This window comes from Schistocerca piceifrons, chromosome 8 (assembly GCF_021461385.2).
Source record: "Schistocerca piceifrons isolate TAMUIC-IGC-003096 chromosome 8, iqSchPice1.1, whole genome shotgun sequence".
NCBI classification, from domain to species: domain Eukaryota; kingdom Metazoa; phylum Arthropoda; class Insecta; order Orthoptera; family Acrididae; genus Schistocerca; species Schistocerca piceifrons.
Window position 1 is genome coordinate 266,268,932 of NC_060145.1, and position 26,480 is coordinate 266,295,411.

The window sequence follows — 26,480 nt, forward strand, 5'->3', positions numbered from 1 at the left end:
TTATATAATCTATCTGATACCTTTTAGTATCTCCAGGGTTCTTCCATGTATACAACCTTCTTTCATGATTCTTAAACCAAGTGTTAGTTATGATTATGTTGTGCTCTGTGCAAAATTCTACCAGGCGGCTTCCTCTTTCATTTCTGTTCCCCAATCCATATTCACCTACTATGTTTCCTTCTCTCCCTTTTCCTATACTCGAATTCCAGTCACCCATGACTATTAAATTTTCGTCTCCCTTCACAATCTGAATAATTTCTTTTATTTCATCATACATTTCTTCAATTTCTTCGTCATCTGCAGAGCTAGTTGGCATATAAACTTGTACTACTGTAGTAGGTGTGGGCTTCGTATCCATCTTGGCCACAATAATGCGTTCACTATGCTGTTTGTAGTAGCTTACCCGCATTCCTATTTTCCTATTCATTATTAAACCTACTCCTGCATTACCCCTATTTGATTTTGTGTTTATAACCCTGTATTCACCTGACCAGAAGTCTTGTTCCTCCTGCCACCGAACTTCACTAATTCCCACTATATCTAACTTCAACCTATCCATTTCCCTTTTTAAATTTTCTAACCTACCTGCCCGATTAAGGGATCTGACATTCCACGCTCCGATCCGTAGAACGCCAGTTTTCTTTCTCCTGATAACGACATCCTCTTGAGTAGTCCCCGCCCGGAGATCCGAATGGGGGACTATTTTACCTCCGGAATATTTTACCCAAGAGGACGCCATCATCATGTAATCATACAGTAAAGCTGCATGCCCTCGGGAAAAATTACGGCTGTAGTTTCCCCTTGCTTTCAGCCGTTTTACACTCCTCATGGACCATAAACTGCTCCTATCCTTACTGATGTCCACTGCACCCCTCCCCACCACAACGGCTTTTCAGATCCAGTGCTGGGCTCTGTTTGTTTCTCCATAATACACTTTCAACATCCAGTTTTGGTCCACAGCTCATCATGCTAATGCAGACCTTTCCAGGTAGCACAATGGTCAAGACCCAGATATTGGCTCTGACCCAGAGATCTGCTGCTAGCAGTACTCAGATGCTGAAGACACCACAGCCTGGGTCCTGTAGGATGTCACCCTCATCTGACAACACACAGCTACTAACTCGGTCCTGTGTGACATCTTGCAGTTTGTCAAACACAGTTGTACAGTGAATTATAAGACGCTGACATACACAGATCTGCAAGCCTTCTCGGCTTGATGACAGGAGCTCCTAGTGGTCAACAGGATTGTCCTCATACTGGGCGACAATAGGAGAATGCACATTGCATCCCTTGCACACACCACGATAGGCTCCTCATCCTTCTACATGAAGTAGGTAGTGCTCACCAGATGCGTCACATGTCAACATGTCTATTGGCAGAGCATGCACTATGCCATCACATCCATGGTGGCTGCCTGTTCTAAATGTCAACGCAAACAGGTCACCGTGCTCTACATTATTTTCCATGGTGCTCTAACCCGCGGCCCTGAGTTCCTCCCAAATTTGTGGATCCCTTTCTCGCTCGTTGCTGTCGAAGCACACATTTTCCTTGTGTTATCCATATCTCCTCCATATCTTCCACAGACAGCATCAAAGTGCTGACCCACATTTTTTCTATAGGAAGCATCCTGGAAATTCTGGTTACTTATAACAGTCCTCAATCCACCTCTTTCAGAATTACGCCCTTTTGCACAAACAATGGCATCACTTTAATCCACGCTGAACCTTTCCATCCAGCCTCTAATGTCATAACGGACCAATTTTTCTGCACTTTTACGATACAAATGTCCAAATTTTGTTGCAACCCCTTCTTGATGATGCCCTGAATCTTTTCCTTGCTTCGTACAGGGCCATACTGCACCACATACAGCTCAGCATTCCTCTCTTTCTTTCCTAAACCCTCAAGAACAGAGTCACCACCCCACCTGTTCAAACAGACACCACTTCTCTTCACAGAACTGAAATGTACGAATACAAAGAGTTTTGTTTTGGATATTCATGTGTTCTTGTTGGAGTGTCCTTACTGCGGGACATTTCACAACATGTGCTATAACAAAACTGACTGGGAACCAATGCCTGTTTTAAATAAGCTTCCCCAGTTAGCTCCCTAAAAATCTTTAACAAATTACCACTCTCTGCATAGTCCATGTCTTGTAAGTAATTTAAAAGAAAATGTATAGCTGATTGGCCAAAAATCCTTTTTTTTTTTTTTTTTTTTTTTTTTTTTTTTTTTTTTTTTTTTTTTTATTATAACAGAAGTTTTTGATGAGTTTGTGAACATATGTTAAAATTAAAAATGTATGGCAAAATGTCTGTACTGTTGTATGTAATTAAGTATATCGATATCACACATATGAGCCAAAGCATATTCCATTGTGTACATGGTCAGTGACAAATAAAGATGAATATATTGTAATTACAACCAATTTTTCAGTGTTATTTCCAGTAGTTAATACATATAATGAATTTATTTATGTGCATGCTGGGACAAATGGTTGTGTTTCCAATGGTTCTATACTATACTAGACAAATTTCTATAGGAAGCTGGTATCAGGAACATTGAACCTAACAACTACACCTCCGCTGTTAAACAGTGATAAAAATGTTCCATACGTGTTGGTCAGGGACAGTGCATTTGCACTAAACAGACATATCATGGAACAATTTTCCCTCAAAAATGTAATGGACAAACAAATTTTTAATTACATGTGAAGCTTTTGGCATACTCACATTGAGATGCACCAAATAACGACTGTGAATTTCATCTAAGAAAAATATCAGCCAAAGTACCAGACCCAAAGATTAATCCCTCACCTAAAATCTCATGCAAGAGTGAAATTAGTGCACAATCTGAAAACAAAAGACATAAGATGTACCAAACTTTTTACTATTGTGTGCTATCCATTATAATCAGATTGTCTTACAACGTTTCTACTGTAGGAAAGTACTTACTTACCTACCTCAGTTCTCCCACATGCCTTTCACAAGCAAAAGTGCACTGTAGCATATCTTCTAAATTAAAGAGTCGAGCAGCATACTTTACTACATCCATCCACATACTTCTAGCGAAAAGACAACAATGGGAAAATGGGAGAATTTCCTGCTTCATCAGAAGTTTCCAGACATTCTTTCCTCCCAAGTGCTATGGAGATGAATGACAACAGTAAAAAGTCATAAGTATGGTAGTACTCCATCATCGTGGTAATGCTTTGAAAGAATCTGTACATTGTTTGATTGTCATTTGTATACCATCTCATTGCTTCATTACAAATCTTGATTGTTGGAAATTTACCTATACGATCCGCTACAGACTGATACTCGCAGATAAGTAAAACCGTTACGATGTATACCCATATGGGCAACAAGAGATTGGTATAATATGCTTTTGAACACACACTAATCATTTCAAACTACCTGCTTGAAACATCAACATTTATCTGTTGCAGAACGCTGTCTACATCTACATCTATACTCTGCAAATCACCGTGAGGTGCATGACAGAGGGTACATTCCATTGTACCAGTTGTTAGGGTTTCTTTCCCTTCCATTCTCATTTGGAACATGGGAAGAATAATTGATTGAATGTCTTTGTGTGTGCTGTCATCATTCTAACCTTATCCTCACAATGCCTGTGTGACTTATATGTAGAGGGTTTTCGTGTATCCCTAGAGTAATCATTTGTAGCCGGTTCTTGAAACTTTGTTGATAGACTTTCTCAGGATAGTATACATCTGTCTTGAAGAGCCTACAATTTCAGTTTCTTCAGCGTCTCTGTGACACCCTCCTATGGATTAAACCAACCTGCGACCATATATGCAATATCCTCTGTTAATCCTGTATGGTACGGGTCCTGCACACTTAAGCAGTAATCTAGGATGGGTCGCATGAGTGATTTGTAAGCAGTCTCTTTAGTAGACTGATTGCACTTCCTCAGTATTCTACCAAAAAGCGAAGTCTACCATCTGCTTTACCCACGACTGAACTATGTCATCATTCCATTTCATATCCTTACAATTTGTTACACGCAGATATTTGTGGCATTGGCTGAGTCCACCAGTGACTTGTTGATATTATAGTCATAGGATATTACATCCTTCTTTGTGTGTGTGTGTGTGTGTGTGTGTGTGTGTGTGTGTGTGTGAAGTGCACAGTTTTACATTTCTGAACATTTAGAGCAAGTTGCCAATCTCTGTACCACATTGAAATCTTATCAAGACTTGACTGAATATTTATGCAGCTTATCTCAGATAGTACTTAACTACAGATAACTGCATCACTTGCAAAAGGCTTTATTTTACTATTAATATTTTCTGCAGTATAATTAATATACAACACAAACAGCAAGGGCCCAACACACTTCTCTGGGGCACACCCAAAGTTACTTCTACATCTGACGATGACTCTCCATGGAAGATCAAATGGTGTGTCATACCTATCAAAGAATCATCAATCAAATTATACATTTCACTTGATCATACTTTTGACAATAAGTACAGGTATGGTACTGAGTCAAAAGCTTTTTGGAATTCAATAAATAATGTATCTACCTGACTGCCTTGAGCCAAATCTCTCAGTATGTTATGTGAGAAAAATGCGAGTTGGGTTCCACATAATCAATATTTTCAAAAACCGTGCTTGTTGTCATTGAGGAGGTCATTCCTTTTGAGATGCCTCATTATGTTTGAGCACAGAATATGTTCTAAGTTTCTGTAACAAACCAATGTCAAAGATATTGGACGGCAGACTTTTGCTTCCTGGATCACTTCTGCTACCGGTATCCTTCTTGTAGATGGGTGTGACCTGTACCTTTTTCCAAAAACTGGACGCGATATTTTGTTTGAGAGATCTACGATAAATTATAGTGAGATGAGGGGCTAACTTAGCTGCAAATTCATTATAGAATCTGACAGGAATTCCATCGTAGCCTGGTGCTTTGTTCAGTTTTAACGATTTCAGCTGTGTCTCAACACAACTGACAATAATACTTATTTCATTCATATTTTCAGTGCTACGAAGATTAAATTGGGGCAGTTCTCCTGGGTTTTCCTTTGTAAAGGAACATTTTAAAACTGAGTTCGGCATTTCAGCTTTTACTTTGCTATGGGCTGGACACTGACTTTGGTGCCACTAACAGCCTTTATATACGGCCATAATTTATTTCGATCTTGTGAAATGTCATTTGACAATATTCTGCTATGGTGGTCATCACGCATAGCTCTCTTGACAGCCAAACGCGTTTCATTCAGCAACTAATTTATCTATAGCCCCACGCTGTGTTTTACACCTGTTATGGATTAATCTCTGTTTCTGTAGGAGTTTATTTAAAGTGACTGTATTCGGTGGCGGTTCCCTCTCGTTATGAACTGTTCTACTGCGTACATATCTATTACAGTATCAAGTGCGTGGTCGGCTATACTTATAAATTTGAGACAGAGTTCCTCAACATACTAGACTATACTATGAACCCAAACATAAACCAAATGTCAACACTTTCGAAAGTAACAAAACGTCGTAAATTCGACACACTGTCAATTTATTTCATAGAAGTGTCTACGACATTTTCGATGTCATGTTAGTATTTCAGCTGTACGTATTTCTGCCGTTTCATAGCATTTCTTAATTTCCGTTAATTTTCGCATCTCAAATAAAGATCGTATTCCCATTTTTGATCTAGACATTTAGCCTTCTATCTTTCTATTGTTTTGTCAACAACAGTGCAGAGTGCAGTCAGTCACGACCTCCTCGGCGGACAGCATTGTGGCAATTTGTATCGAAGTCTATAAACAGAAGTTTTCAAAGAGACCGAATCATCAGAAAATACAAAGGATCGATCACATGTGAAGGTAAAAAAAAATAACAATTTAAAATATATAATATTTTTCGTTTTTGTGTTAACTGGACAGAGTCTCTTTGGTAAACGCCAAAGGGACACGTAGTTCTTTGGCGGCGAGCTTCACTATTATAACAATAACATCTTTGTTAGTAAATAAACAAGGTGCGAACAGTAAACGTAATGGTTGCAAACTGAGCGAGCTGCGAAAGATTTAGAATGTTGTGAAGTGTTGGAAAATAAGTAGCCAACGGTGATGGCAGAGTTATGTTTATATTTTTTAAGGGCAACATCAAATTAAAGTGTGTCAAGTGCTTCCCTTTTGAATTATTATGACTGTCTCGAGCAAGGAAGGCGAAACAAGCCGCGGAGGACCCTCCCAAAACAACAAAATTAGTGACAAGAAGGACAATGACGGTAAGATATTAGCATGCAAAAACATTGTAATGCTTGATCTCCATTAAAACTAATTGCATTTTAGCACTGAAAGTGTCAATGTTTTAGCTATTTACAGGGTGTACTCGGCTTTGTCATTTTTCTTCATGTTAATTGTTGTTGGATTTCCGTTGTGGTGGAAGACAACTGAAGTACACAGAGAATCCCTACCGTACACAGAAATTTCGTCGCTTAACGATTTGAAGCTTTCGTTCCATGTTAATGCGATTGTTAGCACTCTTGATAAAAGCAGAGGAGAAGATTTCATCAGGGAGTTGAATAAACTGTTTAGAACGTCAGGTGAGTTGATAAAAGTTTACATAATATCTTAAACACGTTAGTGAGCAAATTCTTACCTGTATTTCATTTTCTAGAGATCTACAACATCAACTTTACTTGGGTGGCTGCAGATAAAGCTCTTTTGGGTAGTATGAAAAGTATCACAGATCTCGAATTGTCATCAATTAGTCGCTTACGTCCTGGGGAAATAAAGTTACTTGAGATACCTGGGCTGTCAAGATTCAGCCCAGACCAAATTTTGGTTGGTCAGAGACGGAGCATCTATTTCAGCACTGATGCAAGTAAGAACCTATTTGTTATTTTATTTTATAGACTAATAGGACAACTACTACAATAGAGAACACACTGCTCTAATTTAATAACAATACAAGAAGTGGTTGACAGGTAGGGAAGCCTAATGTTTACATCCTTAACATGTTTAAAAATGCTAAGGGGAGCCCCATGCATAATGTTTATTACATTCTTAATATTAAAATGTACTATTTTTATGCATAAAATATTACTAATAAAATATGATTACAAGAAAGAAGAGCTGTGGAACAGGAAGTTCAGAAATGATGGTTGGGTGATCAGTTACATAGTAAATGGATGAGCAACCACACTTTGTGCACACGAAATCTTAAAACCCGTGTCACATCCACCTTACCATCGCTTGAAATTGATAGCGGGTCTGCAGATAAGTTTATCTTCTAAATTTGTGCCATAATATGAAATAGGGAAAATGTCAAGAATTATAATTAGTAGGTAATCGAGGAATGTTGGATACAAGTTGTCAGCATTGACAAGTAAAATAGGAAACATGCTATACACACTGTAAACAACATGGTGACTATAATTTTATTGGTGATTTTTTCAAATGGGCTAAGCTACAGCTCTTTCTGCCATCATAACAGTTTTTTTAGTATCTCAGTCATTGGTTTCACCAACTCACAACCAAATTGTCAACTTCTAACCTAATATACTCGTCTGGCGAAGCTGCAGGTCCATGAGTAACGACTTCCAATTTTTTTTGCTTTCACATTTGTTAGCATTGCCAGCTAACAACAAAACTGTGAATATGTGCACCAAAAGGTGGCATGGCAGCAGCCATCAACATTGTCACTGACCAAAGCTGATGACTTGTATTAAACATTCCTCATCACCCTAATTACTGTGGCACAAGGATTGCAAAATGCAAAATCTTTGTCTTAAGGGGGGTAGGACGTCAAACGGGCCGACTTGGAGCAGGAGAGGCATCACAGGACATTTTAATTTCCAGTGTCTATACTTTTACAAATAAATTCATAAAACTTTGTCAGCATCACTAGGAAGGATTCAGGATTCACACGCATTGCAGTGAAAGTTCGAAAACTTAAAAAAATAATTTTTTTTTGCATTTGAAAATTCATCATTTTTTCACGTACTAATGGCTGCATTTGTTGCTATAGGTACACTTTTCTTCATAAGTTATAGAGATTATTCGATGAAATTTGCACAGCATACATACCGTACTTACAGGTGCATGAAACTCTAGAATTTATTTAATTTATGGAAAAACAAATGAGCTGTTGTAATTTAAACTTCATGTCTAGAAAAAAAACAAGTTTTGTAGTTAATTACCTCAATTTGGAAAATTCTAGAGTTTCATACACCTTTAAGTATGGTTTGTATGCTGTGCAAAATTCATCGAAGAATTTCTCTTATTTATGAAGAAAAGTGTACCTATAGCAACAAATGCTGTCATTAGTAAGTGAAAAAAAATGATGAAATTTCACAGGTAAAAAAAAATTATTTCATTATGTTTTACAACTTCCACTGCTAAGAGTGTGAATTCTGAATCCTTCCTTGTCATCCTGACAACATTTTATTAATTTATTTGTAAAAGTATAGACAGCGGAAATTGAAATGTCCTGTGGTGCCTCTCCTGCTCCAAGTCGGCCTGTTTGATGTCCTAAGTGAGGATTTAGAATCATATTTCATTAGTGGAATGATAGGTACTGCTTATAGGAAAATGTAAGAGGCCTTTGGACAGACAAGTAGTTATATGAATATGAAGAGCCCAGATGATAAACGAGTCCTAAGCAAAGAAAAAAAAAATCTGAAAGGCGGCAGGAGTATATATAGAGTCTGTACAAGGGAGATGAACTTGAAAAGAAAGAGAGGTGAACATAGCTGAAGATGAGATGGGAGATATGGTTCTGCAAGAAGAATTTAACAAGTTCTGAAAGATCTAGACAAAACTACTCCGACTGGTGTGCGAGATGTACGAGACTGGTAAAATACCATCAGACTTCAAGAAGAATGTAGTAGTTACAATTCCACAGCAATCAGTTTAACTATCAGTTTAATTGCTCATGGCTGCAAAATACTTACTCAAATTCTTTACCGAAGACTGGGAAAACTGGTAGAAGTTGACCTTGGGGAAGATGGATTTGGATTCTGGAGAAATGTAGTATCAAGCGAGGCAACACTGACCGTATGAAATCTTAAAAGACAAGTTAAGGAAAGGCAACCTTACATTTATAGCATTGTAGACTTAGAGAAAGCTTTTGACAGTGTTGACTGAATAGTCCAAATTCTGATTGTAGCAGCGGTAAAATACTGGGAGAGAGAGGCTACTTACAACTTGTATAGAAACCAGAATGCAGATATGAGTTGAGGGGCATGAAAGGGAAGCAGTGGTTGAGAAGGGAGTGGGACAGGGTTGTAGCCTATCCCTGATGTTATTCCGTCTGTATGTTGAGCAAACAGTAAAGAAAACCAAAGAGAAATTTGGAATAGGGATTAAAGTCCAGGGAGAAGAAATAAATACTGGCCGCTGTGGCCAAGCGGTTCTAGGTGCTGCGCTGCTGCTACGGTTGCAGGTTCAAATCCTGCCTCGGGCATGGATGTGTATGATGTCCTTAGGTTAAGTTAGGTTTAAGTAGTTCTAAGTCTAGGGGACTGATGACCTCAGATGTTAAGTCCCATAGTGCTTAGAAACATTTGAACCATTTCAAGGAATAAAAACCTTGAGGTTTGCAAGTGATATTGTAATTCTGTCAGAGACAGCAAAGGACTTGGAAGAGCAGTTGAATGGAATGGACAGCATCTTGGAAAGAGGATATAAGATGAACATCAACAAAAGCAAAACAATGACAATGGAACATAGTCGAATTAAATCAGGTAATGCTGAGGTAATTGATTAGAAAACGAGACACTTAAAGTAGTATATGAGTTTTGCTGCATGGGCAGCAAAATAACTAATGATGGTCGAAGAAGAGACGATATAAAATTTAGATTGGCAATGGTGAGAAAAGTGTTTCTGAAGAAAATGAATTTGTTAGTACCAAATATAGATTTAAGTGTTAGGAAGTCTTTTCTGAAGGTATTTATCTGGATTGTAGCCACGTATGGAAGTGGAACGTGGACGATAAACAGTTTAGATAAGAAGAGAATAGATGCTTTCAAAATGTGGTATTACAGAAAAACGTTGAAGAATAGGTGGATCAAGCACTTGGAGTCAAGAAATTTGTGGCACAACAAATAGGGGATCAGTTGATTGGAAACATTCTATGACATCAAGGGATCACCAATTTATTATTAGAGGGACATGTGGGGTATAAAAATCATAGAGGGAGATAAATAGATGAACACAGTAAGTAGATTCAGAAAGATGTAGGTTGCAGTATTTATTCGGAGATGAAGAGGCTTACACGGGATAGAGTAGCATGAAGAGCTGCATCAAACCAGTCTTCAGATTGAAGGTCACAACAAAAAATGGCAAGTATGAAATACAATAAATTCATGGGCAGTCAGATTCTGAGGTCACAATCTGGAAAACAATGGAACAACTAGTAGTGTCATCCTGTTTGGCTTCATCTGTATGTACTTCATTAAATCATGATAATTTGTTAAAATGTTTGTTCTCAAAAATGTAGATTTGAATGAACAGTTTGTTGTACTTGGGAAGTCTTGGGATTCATCAATATTCTGGGTGGTGCTTTACTACAAAATTGGCTCTGTATATTTGTATGAGACATACCTAGATCTGTCAAATGCTGTTTTGCTTACCGGTATTTACCTAACAATTTTGTCGCTTTTGGGAGATTTCTGTAAAGACGTTCTAAGGTTCACACATGTTAGTTAATTGGATAATTCCCAAGATCACTTGCAAGCGATGATATCGAGTGTGTGTCTGTCGTTGTGGCAGATGTTGGTTTTGTTTGAACCATTAACAACAACAATGATGACAAAAGATGACAGCAATTTCACTCACTGTACTTGTCATGCAGACAATTCCGCACGTTGTTTATGCTGCCAGGTGAAATCCTTTCTTTGCCATAGTACCTGTTAACATGGAAAGACATAAAGTTCTGTGACAGCAACTGCTTGTAATGTGATTAGGGTGCAAGGTAAGGAGTAAAGTGTGTCAGCGATGAACATTGTCCCCTTCTTAGCCCTTTTGCTACTTAGATCATTTCTGTGCAAGTGATATTCCTATAGCACAAGGATGTCAAAAACCTTATGTGTTTCTTGAAGGCATGTACACATGAGTCTAGTTCCTAATCCATGTGGTTTCTGAAGCCCCTTAAATTCTACTTTGGTATGTCCATTACCTGTTCGTGAAGTTTTCATTCCTCTCTTTCCCTTAGTATTTTGGTGGGGTGTGCAAGGCTGTTGGAAATGAGCTAGAGGGACTTGATGATGATGATGATGATGATGAAGAAGAAATCCCATACTCCTTGACAGAGCGTAGGGGACGATGCGAGAGACGCGCACCGCTGTACTAGGCAAGGTCCTAGCGTAGGTGGTTTGCCATTACCTTCCTCTGATCGTAATGGAGATGAATGATGGTGATGAAGACGACACAACAGCACCCAGTCATCTTGAGGCAGGTGAAAATCCCTCAACCTGCTGGGAATCGAACCCAGGACCCCGTGCTCGGAAAGCGAGAACACTACCGTGAGACCACAAGCTGCGGACAGAGGGACTTAGTGGGTGCTTCAATGTCACCGCTTCCATTTCCAAACCTCAGGAAAGCTACACCACAAGTTTGCTTCTTGGGTTGGGTACAAGTGATCAGTAGCCCACTTGAATCATTAGGAGAGTTTTTAAAGAATTAATGGACTTCACTGGAATCACACAAGCAGCTAGAGTAAGAGGAGTCTATCCTGGCAGAGCTCCATGTGCCAAGGTAAGCCTTGTACAGCTGAGATCTGGCAGGTTCCGCAGTTGTTGCCCACTAACAATTGTTTCATATCGTTCCTCACATCAGTGTGCAACTCACCAAGAGATTAATGGCCTTGCTTCTATACGGATTTGTACCATCCTAGTGAACAGAGTTATTAAGCCGAGATCCCCATTTCCTGTGACACACAATGTTTCATGCAGTTGTCAATAAAGCATGTCCAGAGTTCATGGTTAAAATCACTGCTCTTATCTTCATTAACTGCAGCCGAGCTACTTCACATTGCATCACATTCATTTACTTTGACACATTGTAACCAGGCCCTCACTTCCCAACCAAACACAGACCTGGGATTTCAGTACTGATCAGTCTTTCCCAGTAACACCCATCCCAAAAATAATCTTTTTGTATGACATTAGTTGACTTCAACAACTTGCACCAAACTATCTCCTCCCAACCTAACATGGATCTGAGGCTTCAGTGCAGCTCAGTATGTCACCACAACCATTGTTCTAAAAAACATAGCAAAGATAAATATTGTTGCCAGGTTGCTGTCAGTTTTAAGGCAACTTTTCATGACTCAATCCAAACATGAATATTCTAAAATAATATGAATTGATTTCAATTTTTGTGCCCAAAATACATCTCCTATTTTCTTGTCTTTCATTGATTACGTAAAATGATTCTCCCATTGGCTGCATAAAACTGACACGTTAATCTAAGTACCTTACAGGAAAAGCGACCTGTCTGGCACTGCCGTTGTTCTGGACTTTAGCCTATACTAGTCAGGACGATCAGTCTTACATCTAATTGTGAGGGGGTGAGAGAGAGAGAGAGAGAGAGAGAGAGAGAGAGAGAGAGAGAGAGAGAGAGAGAGAGAGATGGGTGGTAAGCTGTGGACATGCTTTAGTGGCAACAATTCAGTACAATTGTGGAGTATTGGATAACACACCAAACAGAAATATCTTGGCTTAACTTTCTCAACCTCAAGGATGGTAGAAACCTACATCTGAAAATAGTCTATCTAAAAGTGTGTTGCACCTTTTGGGGTAACTGCCACAAAACTACTTTTATAAGACTTGCTTAGGTATATGGGCTCTGTCTGAATTAACTTCTACTTTCCCAATTGCATCTACTAATTACCATGAAAAACACTGCCAGTAGTTTAGATTGGGCCATTGGGTGGGAGAAATACCAAACTTAACAAATTCTTGGATAGTTAGAGTGACTAGAGATAATATCTCTCTGGTAGCTGAAAATACACATAATGGAACAGTTGGTGATTTTCAGAATTTTGTTTTTTTTTTTTGTTATGGAGCTACACAGATGGTTAATCTTGGTAACTAATCAGTACAAAAAGAAATTGTATAATTATTTAGAATATTTTCAGTAAACCTACTAACCACCAACAGTACCTCAATTTTGACGGGTCTCATCCCTTTCACACCAAAAATCCCTCCCATACAGCTTGGCCACCTGGGGCTAGTGTAACTCCACTGATGAAAACTTCCATGCTCAGTATACTGAGGGTCTCACCAAGGCCTCCACAGACAGGCACCATCCCCCACACCTAGTCTGCAAACAGATCTCCCATGCCATTTCCCCTCACATCCTCCATCCTCCCACCACCCTCAAGAGCCAGCCACAAAGGAGTATCCCCTTGTCACCCAATACCACCCAGAACTGGAATGACTGAACCATGTTCTTTGTCAGGTCTTTGATTATCTATCATCATGCCCTGAAATGAGGGACATCCTACCCAAGGTACTCCCACCCTACCCAGTATGTGTGAGCCAGTTGTGTGCTGCCCTCTCATGCCCTAGTCTGTGAAATCGAGTGCTCAGCTGTCTGCTGTGTGCCACCTCTACCTGCACCCCTAGGTAGCCCATGGACGGCTCCCCTCTCCCCCACAAGCTACTAGACATTTGCCCCCAACCCACTCTCTGCCTCCCACCTCTCTCCATCCCTCACCCCCACCTCACCACAGTACACTCACTGTGGTCCAGAAAAGAGTTGGCAGTTGAATGAGCACAATGTAGGAACACGTGTGTGTGTGTGTGTGTGTGTGTGTGTGTGTTTTTTTTTTTTTTTTTTTTTTTTTTTTTCCCCCCCCTACAGCTTGAGAAAGGAATTCCATTCTCAAAGCTAGCCAAATAAAGCTCTGTACCTTTTGTGTGTGTATCTGTCAGTGACACAGTACTTCTGTCTTTAGGTGAGCTGTCTCCTTTATTCGTAAACAATTTGTTATTCTCAACCAGAAATTTCCATACATTATTATATTTACAGTATGATATTTTTGCAGGAAAATTGTACACCCAGTGTTTGAAGTGCATAATACTGGCATTAGCTTTCTAAGCTCTACACGTCACTCCTTGTGAGGAGATGCTCACTGAGTTTTTCAGACAGGGTGACATGGAGACAAAACAGAGGTGTGCCAACATGGTCCTGGGATTAAGGTCATCTGCAAAAATGTTTGGTGTGTGCAGTGATAAGTGTTGAGAGAGTAAAGCTAACTTCTTTCAAGTATGTAAATACTTAAGAGCATTGTACCTTAGGTATAACCCAGTGAGGTAGTGCGTTTGTTAAGACCCTGTCCTCAGATTTGAGAGGAGGAAGGCTTATTCTCTCTGCAGCAATCATGATTAGATTTTCTGTGGTTTTCCTAAATCACTTCAGACAAAAGATGGGTGGTTCCCTCAACAAGGCCATAACTAACAATCCGACCTCTTCCCATTAAACATGTATTCATATACCTCTGTTTATGACTTAAATTTTTTAAGCTGACAAATCCCATTTCAGAATAAATTACCATCACCATCACAAATTGATTCTTTGTTTCTGAATCAGAATGGAATGAAATGAAATGAAGTCCCATGCGTCTTTACAGAGCGTAGGGGAACGATGTGGGAGACCCGCACCGCCTTACTAGGCAAGGTCTTAATGGAGGTGGTTTGCCGTTGCCTTCCTCCGACCGTAATGGGGATGAATGATGATGATGAAGACGACACAATAACACCCAGTCATCTCGAGGCAGGAAAAATCCCTGACCCCGCTGGGAATCGAACCCGGGACCCCGTGCTCGGGAAGCGAGAACGCTACCGCGAGCCCATGAGGGGCGGACGGATCAGAATGAGTCACCACTATTTAAAGTCCTGTCACCAGATCTGAAACTAACATGTATTTTTTTGGCTACGAATACTTCAGATAGATCACAGCAGGTTTCTGCCATTTTCTCAGCTGCTGTGAAATTCACTTTAAACAAATTTTCTATGCTAAATTTTCCACCATCTTCCGTAAGATATTGTGATTACGGTTCAGTTACACAGCAAGCTCATCGACTTTGACGTGTTTTTGTGAAATAGGTGGTACATCCAATGACAGTTCATTTTGTTGGTCACAGTAGATAGTCTTTCCCTACACTGCTTGTGTTTAATATGGATTCTGGAACATATTTGTAGAGGAAAAATCATTCCAGTTATGTGTGCAGTTTGAATTATTTGGAATTCACTACAGCAGGTTTCATTTACTCTAGATAGCATATCTGTAGATATAGCTTAAATGCTGGGGAAAAAGTCTGGAGCCATAAGCCCATACCATAATGCTTCATTCTTTACATTAAATGACAACTATCTCCACACAGCCTATGAAGCTGAAATCTGTCAGGGAGAACATTCAAGTGCCCTGCCCTCCCCTGCTTGAGATACTGACTGATCACAATGGAATTGACCCTACCATGCTGTAGTGTCTTGGAAATGAATCAAAAGAAACCCACATAGAATGTTGTATTGCTAGCAGCACAAGTTACCATTTTGCTTAAGTAGGTAATTTTGGTCAACTTAAATGCAAGTGCACACACACACACACACACACACACACACGCGCGCATGCCTGCAAAGGTGCACTGCTTCCTCAAGAGATGAGTTATACTCCGTGACAGACTTTAGAAGGGGCATTGTGTCCCTGAGAGAAGTGTGTCAAGTGTAAACCTTTGGCATTGCCATCACTGTTGTATGATCTCCTCCCAATCCAGTATCACTTGCTAGAGATTTAAATTTTCTTTGGAGAATATATATGGGAGGGCCTATAATTTTATTTTAAATGTTTTAGTGACATTTTTATTTCACCTGATTTTGTTTTCCATGTGTCAGAAAATACTTCTGCTAACACAATTATATTCAAATTTCATACAGCATTGTGTACAATTCACTATTAACTCTGGGTAAAATTCCACGTACCATGTCGGCAGCTTCTCCACTGTGTGTTGCAGCTAGTAACAGTTTTCGCAGTGGAAGATGGGAATTGGACTTCAACATATTATGTTTTGGATGATTAGACAAGATGATGGAACCAATGTGATCATGAAATTATGTGGCGGTATAATGGAATATATTATCCAAAATATTGTCATATAACACGGAATGTTCTGTAAAACCAAAACTGTATTATTAGGTTCCTGCGTAACGACAACTACTGAAATTGGAACATTTCAAAAATACCTCAGTTTCTGAGTAACCAAAACCTCTGAAAATGGGATATTTCAAAAATACCTACAAAGTTTTTGAAATGGTCATTGGGGTATGCTATAGATTAGTCTGTTACCACAGCCAGTTAACCTCCAATTTACATTCATTGGCTTCGCCAACTTGCAAATGAACTATAAAACTGGAATACAAAACAGTATCCCAAGAAATCTTGTCATAGTCTGAGAAACATGCAATACAAGAAATAAATATGAAAATCAGGAACCCTTCTTATATCCCAGGTTAACCAGATCAATAATCATCTGTCTTGCACTATTTGTTTTGAGAACAAAAGTAATCAGTTCTTATCGTCTGCTGTAATGACTTATTAGATTTAACCATTTTATTGGCTACTGTATATTGTCCCCTGATTGGCTATGGCCAGCAGAAACAAACTGCCAACAGCAGTATGCAGTGGAAGAACCCCTGGATGCTGGAGTTAAAGATGGATTGCATAGGTTAGAACTGTGTGTTAACAGTGTAGTTCTTCTTGGCTAATAAATATGTTATTGAAGTCAACAAGAAACCATTAATTTTTACCAGATCCTAAAATAGATCATTTGTGGTTTCATGCCAATTAATTTGCCCAAAAATGATTTTATTGTTTACCATATTATGGACACAGGAGGATTATTGTAAAACTGATTTGGAGCAGATACTACTTGCAGCAGCCATGATTGGGGCTTGGAAAAACAGTAGCATTTCTGAAGCTCCTTGAACTTTGTTGTACCAGTAACAACCAATACTGCAGCGTGTGTGTGTGTGTGTGTGTGTGTGTGTGTGTGTGTACATCTATAATCTCTTCTCCTTCTTCTGGAGGACTTCAGCCATTATTTCACACTGTTGCGGTTGAAACTCCAAATCTTCGTATGAAATTGGTAGCTGATATTTCACTTTGATTAATTTGTCCACAGTGAGAGGTGACATTAGCAAACATGCACAAAATTTCACTTCTGTTAATGCCACAATATGGCTTTATCCTAGCAGAGGCTAATAAGTTAGCAGTTATGGAATAATGTTAACAGTTTCTGTATATTGTATGGAATGGGGTGCTTACTGGTACTGTATCTCAAACTTTTTCTGGTTACTTACAGAGGGGGCAGTGGGCAGTGAAAGAAGCAAGTTCTGTCCTTCACATCTACTGCTGCAGAGAGAGAGGAACAATGTGATGGAAACAAGCTCCACCTATCTAATTCAGTTATGGTACAACACATGCACTCTGTCTTTGGCACTAAGAATTAGTACAAAAGGAGAAGTGATCCATGAAACTAACAAATGCTTTAATATTTTGTGAAAGTGCTTTATTGATATGTTTGTTTCATTATTGGCATTCTAGTGCCCCAAACGGCATCTATAATGGCACATCAATGCCACAGATGTCATATCAGTTCACACAAGCACAGATTTTCTGAAGCTATTAATAATTTCCTCTCCGATCACTCCATAACTGTCTCCAAGTAGTCTTACAAACCTAGAATTACTTCCTCACACTTTTTGTGAGAAACATGCAAGACAGTGTAGCATAAATTTTATTATCTCCTGTAATGGCTAGTACAACACTACATACTGTGTTATTGAGAGTGACTAGATACAAAACACTTATCACTGAAGTCTTCTGACTACTGTAGTTTTTTACCTTTTCAGAACTAATGAGCCCAATAATCAGGAAGAGTTTGATAAATAGTATGTCTTCTACTGTGTAAATACTTCAGGGTAGTAAGTGCTGATTTGGAATCTGATAATACAGTGAATGTTTCCTCATTTTATTGTTAAACAAGGGATACTTCTGATTAGCTTGTTGATACGAGGTGTATCTGTAAATGTCAACAGATACTGGATGATCCTTATAAGATTTTATTCGACCATTCAGTATAAGAGGAGAGGGCTAGTATGGCAGGGCAGAGGGTGTTTGTTGCAAGATAATACTTGACCCCAAGCCACATAAAAATGCTGAGGCTTCCTAAGTTTTCATTAGAATGCTCTGAATCATCTTGCCCATAATCTCAACTATACAGAAAGTGATGTCCTTGTCTTGCATCATTTTGAAGGAGCTGTGGCCAGAAAATGTTTTTCAACTGACTAGGGAAGAAAGTTGTGTGTGAGGGGTCAAGGAAGTTGGCAGTAAACATATGCCACCGGCATACCTTAGTTGATACTCATCTCACCAAATGCATGTAATGTAATAGGAATTATGGGAAAAAGCATAGTATATCTCTGTATATGACATTTGAGTTTCATGAGTAAATATACAATTTTCTATGTGTGAAATGAGGTTTAACATTATTGTATGCAATATTTACAATAATTATTGCCTCATTGTTTAAGCTATACAGTATATTTGTGCTGTTATGGAAGGTATCAACTTTAGAAGCTAGTAAAATATGTTGGATTCCAGGTCCACTACGCATGCATGACGTTCTTCACAAGTGGCTGTTGCAGGAGGAGACACTTGTTCAAACTATGAAGTCCTTGAGTTCACAGACTGGAGAGAGAGACTATACCAGTCGTTACAGGTTGCCGCCTGCTGAGGGCTACAACCTGCTTGTCACAGCAGTTAATCCTGATCCTGAATCTTTAAATACCAGCCATTGGGATTTACCTCAGGCAGTAAGTGGTAAGTTGACAGTAATTGCAGGTTCTGCAGTTCATAAATGGCAACAGTGTTCTGTTGTTGATACTTTAAACAACTGGATGTATTTCTCTGCCTGCCAATGATTTGTCGAACTGTATGTCTGAAGTTCCAAATTTATATGCATTTCAGGGTTTTCTATAACTTATTCTCCAATACTGAATGACAGGTACAGTAACAATTTTTTAATGTTGCCTTTTTGGTGATTTTCAGGTAAAGTAAAAGCGTTAGAGCTGAGAGGAAGCCAATCATTATAAGCTACGAGCTTTTTGCCCGCAAATTGTCCATCACACACACGCACACACACACACACACACACACACACACACACACACACACACACGAGAGAGAGAGAGAAGCATATTTCACGCATATCTGTATTCATATTTCGTTTGTGTCCGTAGCGAATTTTACTCTGCAGTTTCATCTGGGTACTGAAGAAACTGTTTGATTCTTCACTGTGTTGTGCAGAACATGTTTTGTTAGTGAACATACCGTTTCTAATTACAGCAGACCTCCACAACACTGAATTATTATAAGGATGTTGTTGCCTGTGGAGATATAGCACGTATGAAAATTTCAGAAACTGCGAAAAGAGAATGGTTTGTGAGGTGAAAATCGTAATGAGAACAATAAAGGACAGAATAGAAAATACTGCTACCTTTATCCTGAGAACTAATACCTTTATTGTATGATTGCATTGTCCACTATTACTCGAATACATTAAGTCAGGTTTTCTATACCTCAAGGTATGATTATACACTCCAAATCCAGTGAAAAGTTACAAGCACTGCAAGATTCATCCACGTCTACACATGTACTTCATACCAGTATTAACAATTTAGTCCTAGTCCATCTATGTATAAAGCGAGTGGCATGATTCAGTGCAGGCCATAATTCTTGCTGTCTCCTTCTCATGATCACTACTTGAGATCTCCGAAGGGCACAATTGTTGCACAGTTATCCTCAGATACCAGTCCTCTAAATACATCCAACAGAGTTTCACACCTTTTGTCCATAGATTTTCATTGTACTTCCCTTGGCATATCTTTTTACACTCGTGGTTGGCCAATATTGACCTGTAAGCAGTGCATCTCTGAACTCATTCATTGTCCAATGTCACACCTACTTGATAAAGATTCCAAATGCTGTAGCGGTAATCCAGAATTAGTTGCATTGCTGCCTCATATACAGTTTCCTTTACAGATCACTACACTTTCCTAGAATGCACACAATAAAATGAAATCATTTGTTCATCTTTTACACTAATGATTTCATGTGTTCATCCCATTTCATATTGCTTTGCAGTATTACTCATACTCCATACGTAGAGCCAAAATTCGTATGTAATTACATTTTTATTTATTTATTTTTTTATTCCACATACTTAAAAAGTGTAAATGTTTACGGGATTATGTTGCCACTCTTGGTATATTTCATTTTATTATAACATATCTGTGTAATTATATGTTTTTGCGGGCTACTTTCTGGACAATATCTTTATTAGGCCTGAAGACAAGAAGTAAATTATTTTTTAAAATCTGGTTATATTGCAATAAAAAATAGTTAATTTCACTCGAGTTGGATTATGGAAGAACGTTATTATGCTTAATTTTCTAACAAGGACCCCTGGAGTGCGAGGTTGCAAAAGGCCAATGATGTTTGTGGCATTTAATGACCCACTTATTGTCTACAATGCAGCCACAATATTGTTTGCCAATGGCAACAGGGGGCGGGACTGGAGGTATGCAGTGGTGAGCACAGCATGAAGATACAAAGTGTAGTTGAACTGCTTAGTCAGTAACTCAGAACAGTGATACAGTGCTAGTGGTGTTGATAAAAAACAGAACAACGGCAATGATAGACAAAGCAAACATTGTGTTATATCTACAACAGATGCCGAACTTGACATTTCACCAGAAAGGGACCCAAGGAATTCTGCAGAGTGAGAAAGAAGTGGCAGATGAAATATTAGTGTTTTTGCAAGGTGAGTCACTAAAGTGTGTGGCGTCGTATACGCTTGACTGTGCAGACAGTGTACCGAAGAGTACAGTGATGACGATACATGCTTAACAAGTGAAAGTGATACAGCAACAGGTGGCTCCCACCCTCAATGGGGCTGGCACTTCTTTGGCGGGTTTGTGCTTGGCTACTATGGGGTTTCAGCCTTTGCAGCATGTTTTCTCTTCCATGGTGCGTGTCTGTCCTCCTGCTATTCTTTTGCTCCTCCCTTGGGGAATATGTCTGGGATGTTTTTGGAAATGTGTTCTGCATTTTCAGTAGCTGATATCACATCAGTCTCTCAACTGCTTTTTTCCTGTGTGCTCCTGAAGGCCGGGCCAAGCATCTGTCGTGTGACAGGTGACCTGCTAAAGCATAATTCACAGCCCCGTTTCGACAGGTAGGGTTTGCATATACCCCCGGTACAGGTCAGGCCCAGGGAGGAGTGATTGACTGAGCTGCTACCTTCCAAAATTGCCGATTGGTCCCTCTGTCAAGTGTTCTGGAGGTGTGACCTGAGGTGTGAACAATCACCTAAGGTGGGTGCAGCCCCTCTGAGGGCCCCTCCCCCCAGTTGGAAGGATGCTGGCAACCATGGGGGATTTTCTCACAATGAGCCAATCGTCATCATCACGGTCAATGTCTATTAAATGTAAACGGAATGAGGCTAACGATTCAGAGAGCCTCCCAGCTGCACCACGGTTCCTTGTGGTTTCGTGTATTGAAGACGGTCAGTCCTTTGTTACGGTAAATCCGTTTAGTATTCAGAAAGGTGTTGATGCAATTGCTGACCCTGTAAATCGTGCTCTTGTTTACGCAGTGGCATGTTGCTTTTGGAGACTACTTCTGATTCTCAAGCATAACAACTGCTTGCAGCTTTGCTCCTCCATGGCTGTCCTGTCCATGTTGAGGCCAATCAAATTCTTCCCATGGTATTATTTACACTAGGCTGCTCAATGGTCTGACCGAGGCAGAAATCCAAACATACCTCTCTGAGGAAGGCATCATTGCAGTCCATCTGGTGGTGAAAACGATAGATGCATCCTTAGTACCGAGCGAGGTGGCGCAGTGGTTAGCACACTGGACTCGCATTCGGGAGGACGACGGTTCAATCCCGTCTCCGGCCATCCTGATTTAGATTTTCTGTGATTTCCCTAAATCGTTTCAGGCAAATGCCGGGATGGTTCCTTTGAAGGGGCACGGCCGATTGCCTACTCAATCCTTCCCTAACCAGAGCTTGCACTCCGTCTCTAATGACCTCGTTGTCAACGGGACGTTAAACACTAACCACCACCACCGCATCCTTAGTGTCCACACACACACACACACACACACACACACACACACACACACACACTCGTTTGATAGAGTTGTGCGTGGATCAAAGCAGGCTATGAAGTTATCACAGTCCTACCGTACATTTCGACCCTGATGCACTACTACTAGTGTCGTCGTTACGACCACAGTCAAATGTCCTGTCGACACACAGCCAAATATGTAACCTGGGGTAGGGATGCTCACAAGGGCAACTGTCCACCTGCTTCTGTCCAATGTATCAATTGCAATGGTAACCATACCACCAGCTCCCGAGATTTTCCCGTGCATCTCAATGAGCGGGCTATCCAGATCTGGGTGAAGGAAAAAGTGCCTTATCGAGTAGGTCACAAGTTGTTGGCTAGTTGCAAACCTTGCGTTCTACCATCCAGCACTTACAGCACAGTTCTTGCTGAATCTCACTCCGTGAAAGATGCGCCCACACAGACTGTGCGACCTCAAATTCAGCACCATAGCTGTAAAATTGCCCAGTGTTATGGTAGCATCCCTGTCTCCTCCTTCAGCTGTGCAACAAGCCACCAAACTTTTGCCTTATGTGGCAAAGTTACCTGCAACACAACCGGCAGGCCGGAAAGGGCAGAAGTAGGACTCCAGTGAAGACTTTCTGTGTCCCTCCAACCAAAAAACATCTGAGTCTTGCTCTGCCAACTGTAAAGGCTCCAAGAAATCAAACAAAGGCAAACGGTCTTCTCCTTTGCCAATTCGGAGATCCTCTTAGATGGTGTTGCCACATGATACCCTCACCCAGCCAGTCTCATTGTCCGCTAACTGTTTTTCTGCCGTGAACTCCACAGACCAACAGAAGGAGCATGCCAATGCTTCTGTAGATCTCATGGAGCAGGATCCTCTGTGCCCTGTAGCAGTGAGTCTTTGAAGGCAGGCACTCGGCAGCCACTGAGGTGACACCCCTCCCCTTTCCACATCGTGACTCTCCTCCAATGGAAAGTTCGTTCGTGGTCTTCGATCCAACAAAGAGAACTTACGGCTGCTCATGGAATTGCAGCATCTGCTTGTTCTCTGCCTCCAGGAAACAAAATTGCGTCCTCACGACCATTTTGAGCTCTCGCATTTCTTCCCAGTCCACTTTGACCTTACCTCAGAGGACGGCACTCCATCTCATGGGGAAATCATGCTGCTCATCCAGGATGATGTTCGTAGGCAACCTATCTCTCTGACTGCTTGGCTTCAAGCTGTTGCAGTCCTCATTTTCCTTCCTCACTTTTTCCCTTTGTACAGTTTACATCCCTCTGTCATCTTACGTTCCATCACCTTGCAAACACAGCCGGTGAAAGAAATTGGCCAATAACTAGAAGAAAGGGCAGAATTCCTCCAGCTTATTGGGCAACTCTGTCGCCCCTTTCTGCTGCTCAGTGACTTTGATGCCCATCATCACCTTTGGGGTTCTTCCCAGAACATGTCCAAGAGGTGGCCTCGTGGCTGCCACTCAATCAACTTAACCTCATCTGCCTTAACATGGGAGCACCCACGTTCCTTTCAGGCTCCATGTACAATTATTCCCATTTGGACCTCTCAGTCTGCACTGCCAAGTTTGCCAGTCGGCTCAAGTGGTCCGTTCTCTCTGACACATACTGGAATAATCATTTCCTGTGTTCTGTCTGTCTGCTGACTCCTACCCCACCTATGTGCACACCCAAATAGCAGCTTTCTAAGGCTGACTGGAGGCTTTACTCCTCCCTGGCAACCTTCTACAAACAACATTTCTCCAGTTGTGGTGACCAAGTAGAATATCTTACAAGCATTATCCTTACTGCTGCAGAATGTTCCATTCCTTGCAGTTCCTCTTTACCACGCTGTTTCTCGGTCCCTTGGTGGACAAAGGTGTGCCGCAACACAATTTGCGCACGGGGACATGCTCTCCACGTTCTTAACTCTCCTCCTACGATGGCAAACTGCATTCATTATAAACAGTTGCATGCATAGTGTTGTCGCATTTTTTGGCATAGCGAGAAAGCTAGCTGGATTTCCTTTACTAGTTCTTTTAAAAGTTCCACTCCCTCTTCCATCATGTGGCCCGACCTCCAACGGCTCTGTGACACCAAGGTCTGTTCCCCAATATCCGACCTGACAGTAGCAGATGATGTCATAGTAGATCCTATTGTTATCTCCAACACTTTGGGCTGCTATTTTGTGGAGATTTCAAATTCCACCCACTGTCACCCTCCCTTCCTCCATTGGAAACGAGTGGAGGAGGCTTGGGCAGTACCCCTCTCTTCCCAAAATCATGAGTGCTACAAATGCACCTTTTATATGAGGGAGCTAGATCATGCTCTCACTTCGTCCTGATCCTCCACCCAAGGGCCGGACAATGTTCAAATTCAGATGTTGCAGAACGTTTCTCTTGTGGACAAGTACTTTTTCCTCTATATGTACAATCACATCTGGGCAGAGAGCACATTTCCAGATGTTGGCATGAAGCCAACTGTCATCCCCAGTCCCAAGCCTGGTAAGGACAAATACCTTCCTTCTGGATATCACCCCATTTCTCTCACCAGCTGTATTTGCAAGGTGATGGAATGTATGATTCATGGCTGGGTGGTATGGTGGCTTGAGTCTCACAATTTACTAACCACTGCACAGTGTGAATTCTGAAGTGTGCCGTTCTGCTGTTGACCATCTTGTCGCTTTGTCATGAGTGGTTTTCTGCGGAAATACCAGACTGTTGCCGTGTTTTTTGATTTGGAGAAAGCCTATGGCACCTGCTGGAGGACCAGTATCCATCGTACTCTCTATATGTGGGGCTTTCATAGCCGCATGCCCCGTTTCCTTCAGGAATTTTTCAAAGACCGAGTTTTCAAGATACGTGTGGGTTCTGTCTTGTCGGACACCTTCATCCAGGAAAACAGTGTGCTTCAGGGCTCTGTGCTGAGCATAATCCTCTTTGCTATTGCCATCAACCCTATAATGATCTGTCTCATGCCCGGCATCTCCTCCCCCTTTTCACAGACGATTTTGCAATCTATTGCAGTTCTCCACTGACTTGTCTCCTTGAGTGGCGTCTTCAGTGATGAGTCTTTACTCATGGAGCATCAACAATGGCTTTCACTTTTCCACAGCCAAAACCGTTTGTCTGAATTTCTGATGGGGCAATTGGTTTCTTCCACCATCTTTCCATGTTGGGCCTGTTGCTCTTCTGTTTGTTCAAACTACGAAATTCCTGGGACTCATGCTCAATAGGAAGCTTGCTTGGTCCCCCCACGTGTCTTACCTGGGGAGCAGATCGTTCCATCCTCCACCATATGTACTGGTCCCGTGTCCATTTAAAACTAGACTATGGGTGTTTTGTTTATGTATCTGCATGTCCATCCCTCTTACACCGTCTCAATACTATCCACCATCATTGCATCTGTTTGGCCACTGGCACCTTTTACACTAGCCCAGTTAGAGTCTGTATGCAGAAGCTGCCTAACTACCGCTGTCATACCACTGTGACTTTCTCCTCAGCCTTTTGTCTGCCATGTCTGGCCACCCATCCTATGCCTCCTTCAGTGACTCCTTTGATTACCAGTATGGGGCATGTCATGTTTCTCTTTTACCTCCTGGAGTTCGCTTTCGGCTCTAGCTCCGACAGCTTAACTTCACGCTACCTGCCACTTTCCTGATTGGTGTGAACTCTTCACCATCTTGGCTTCCTGTGGCAGCTCGTGTTCACCTTGGCCTTCATTCGCTTCCTAAGAACACTACTCTGGCCTTGTTTTATCGCCGTAAGTTTCATGACTTTTGTACGGAACTTTGCAATAGTACCTTTCTGTACATTGATGGCTCTCAGACTGACCGTGGTGTCAGGTGTGCCTTTGTTATTGACACCGACGTTTTTCGGTATCGGCTTCCAGAACAGTGCTCAGTATTTACGGGAGAGCTCTTCACCCTGTATCAGGTCATGCAGTACATCCAGCAACACACGTGGACTCTCGACTGTGTTTTACTTTTTACTGTTGTAGCAATATGGCAAAGGACATTTAATCTTTAGTTCAGGTCATCCATTTCTCTATGGCATATTCTATGGAACCTTCTCCAAGTCCCTGTTTTTGACTGCTTTTCTTTCCATCGATTGGGCTTAATGTGTAGTCGTTTTTAACTCCTTTTTTGTCTTCATGTTGTATAGTTCAGACGTGGGTGCATATGACCCAGGTTGTTTAAGCACCCTAAAACAAAAACAGACAAACAATATCCCATCTCCAGTGAAACATAGTAAAACACAATTGTTGTCCAAGGAGCTGACACTAAACATAATTACGTACATGGAAGATCATCCACAGCATAG

At 40.8% G+C, this 26,480-nt stretch overlaps 1 protein-coding gene across 1 annotated transcript in view; it reads left to right on the forward strand.

Moving 5' to 3' along the window:
* The first annotated feature begins 5,970 nt into the window (after positions 1–5,970).
* The window catches only part of LOC124711361 (GPI transamidase component PIG-S), a 47,554-nt gene continuing 27,044 nt past the window's right edge, over positions 5,971–26,480 (forward strand). The window contains exons 1-4 of the mRNA XM_047241399.1: positions 5,971–6,246; positions 6,334–6,564; positions 6,639–6,845; positions 18,629–18,847. Coding sequence (XP_047097355.1) covers positions 6,162–6,246; positions 6,334–6,564; positions 6,639–6,845; positions 18,629–18,847 — 742 coding nt within the window. The 5' untranslated portion in view covers positions 5,971–6,161. The remainder of the gene's footprint in view (positions 6,247–6,333; positions 6,565–6,638; positions 6,846–18,628; positions 18,848–26,480) is intronic.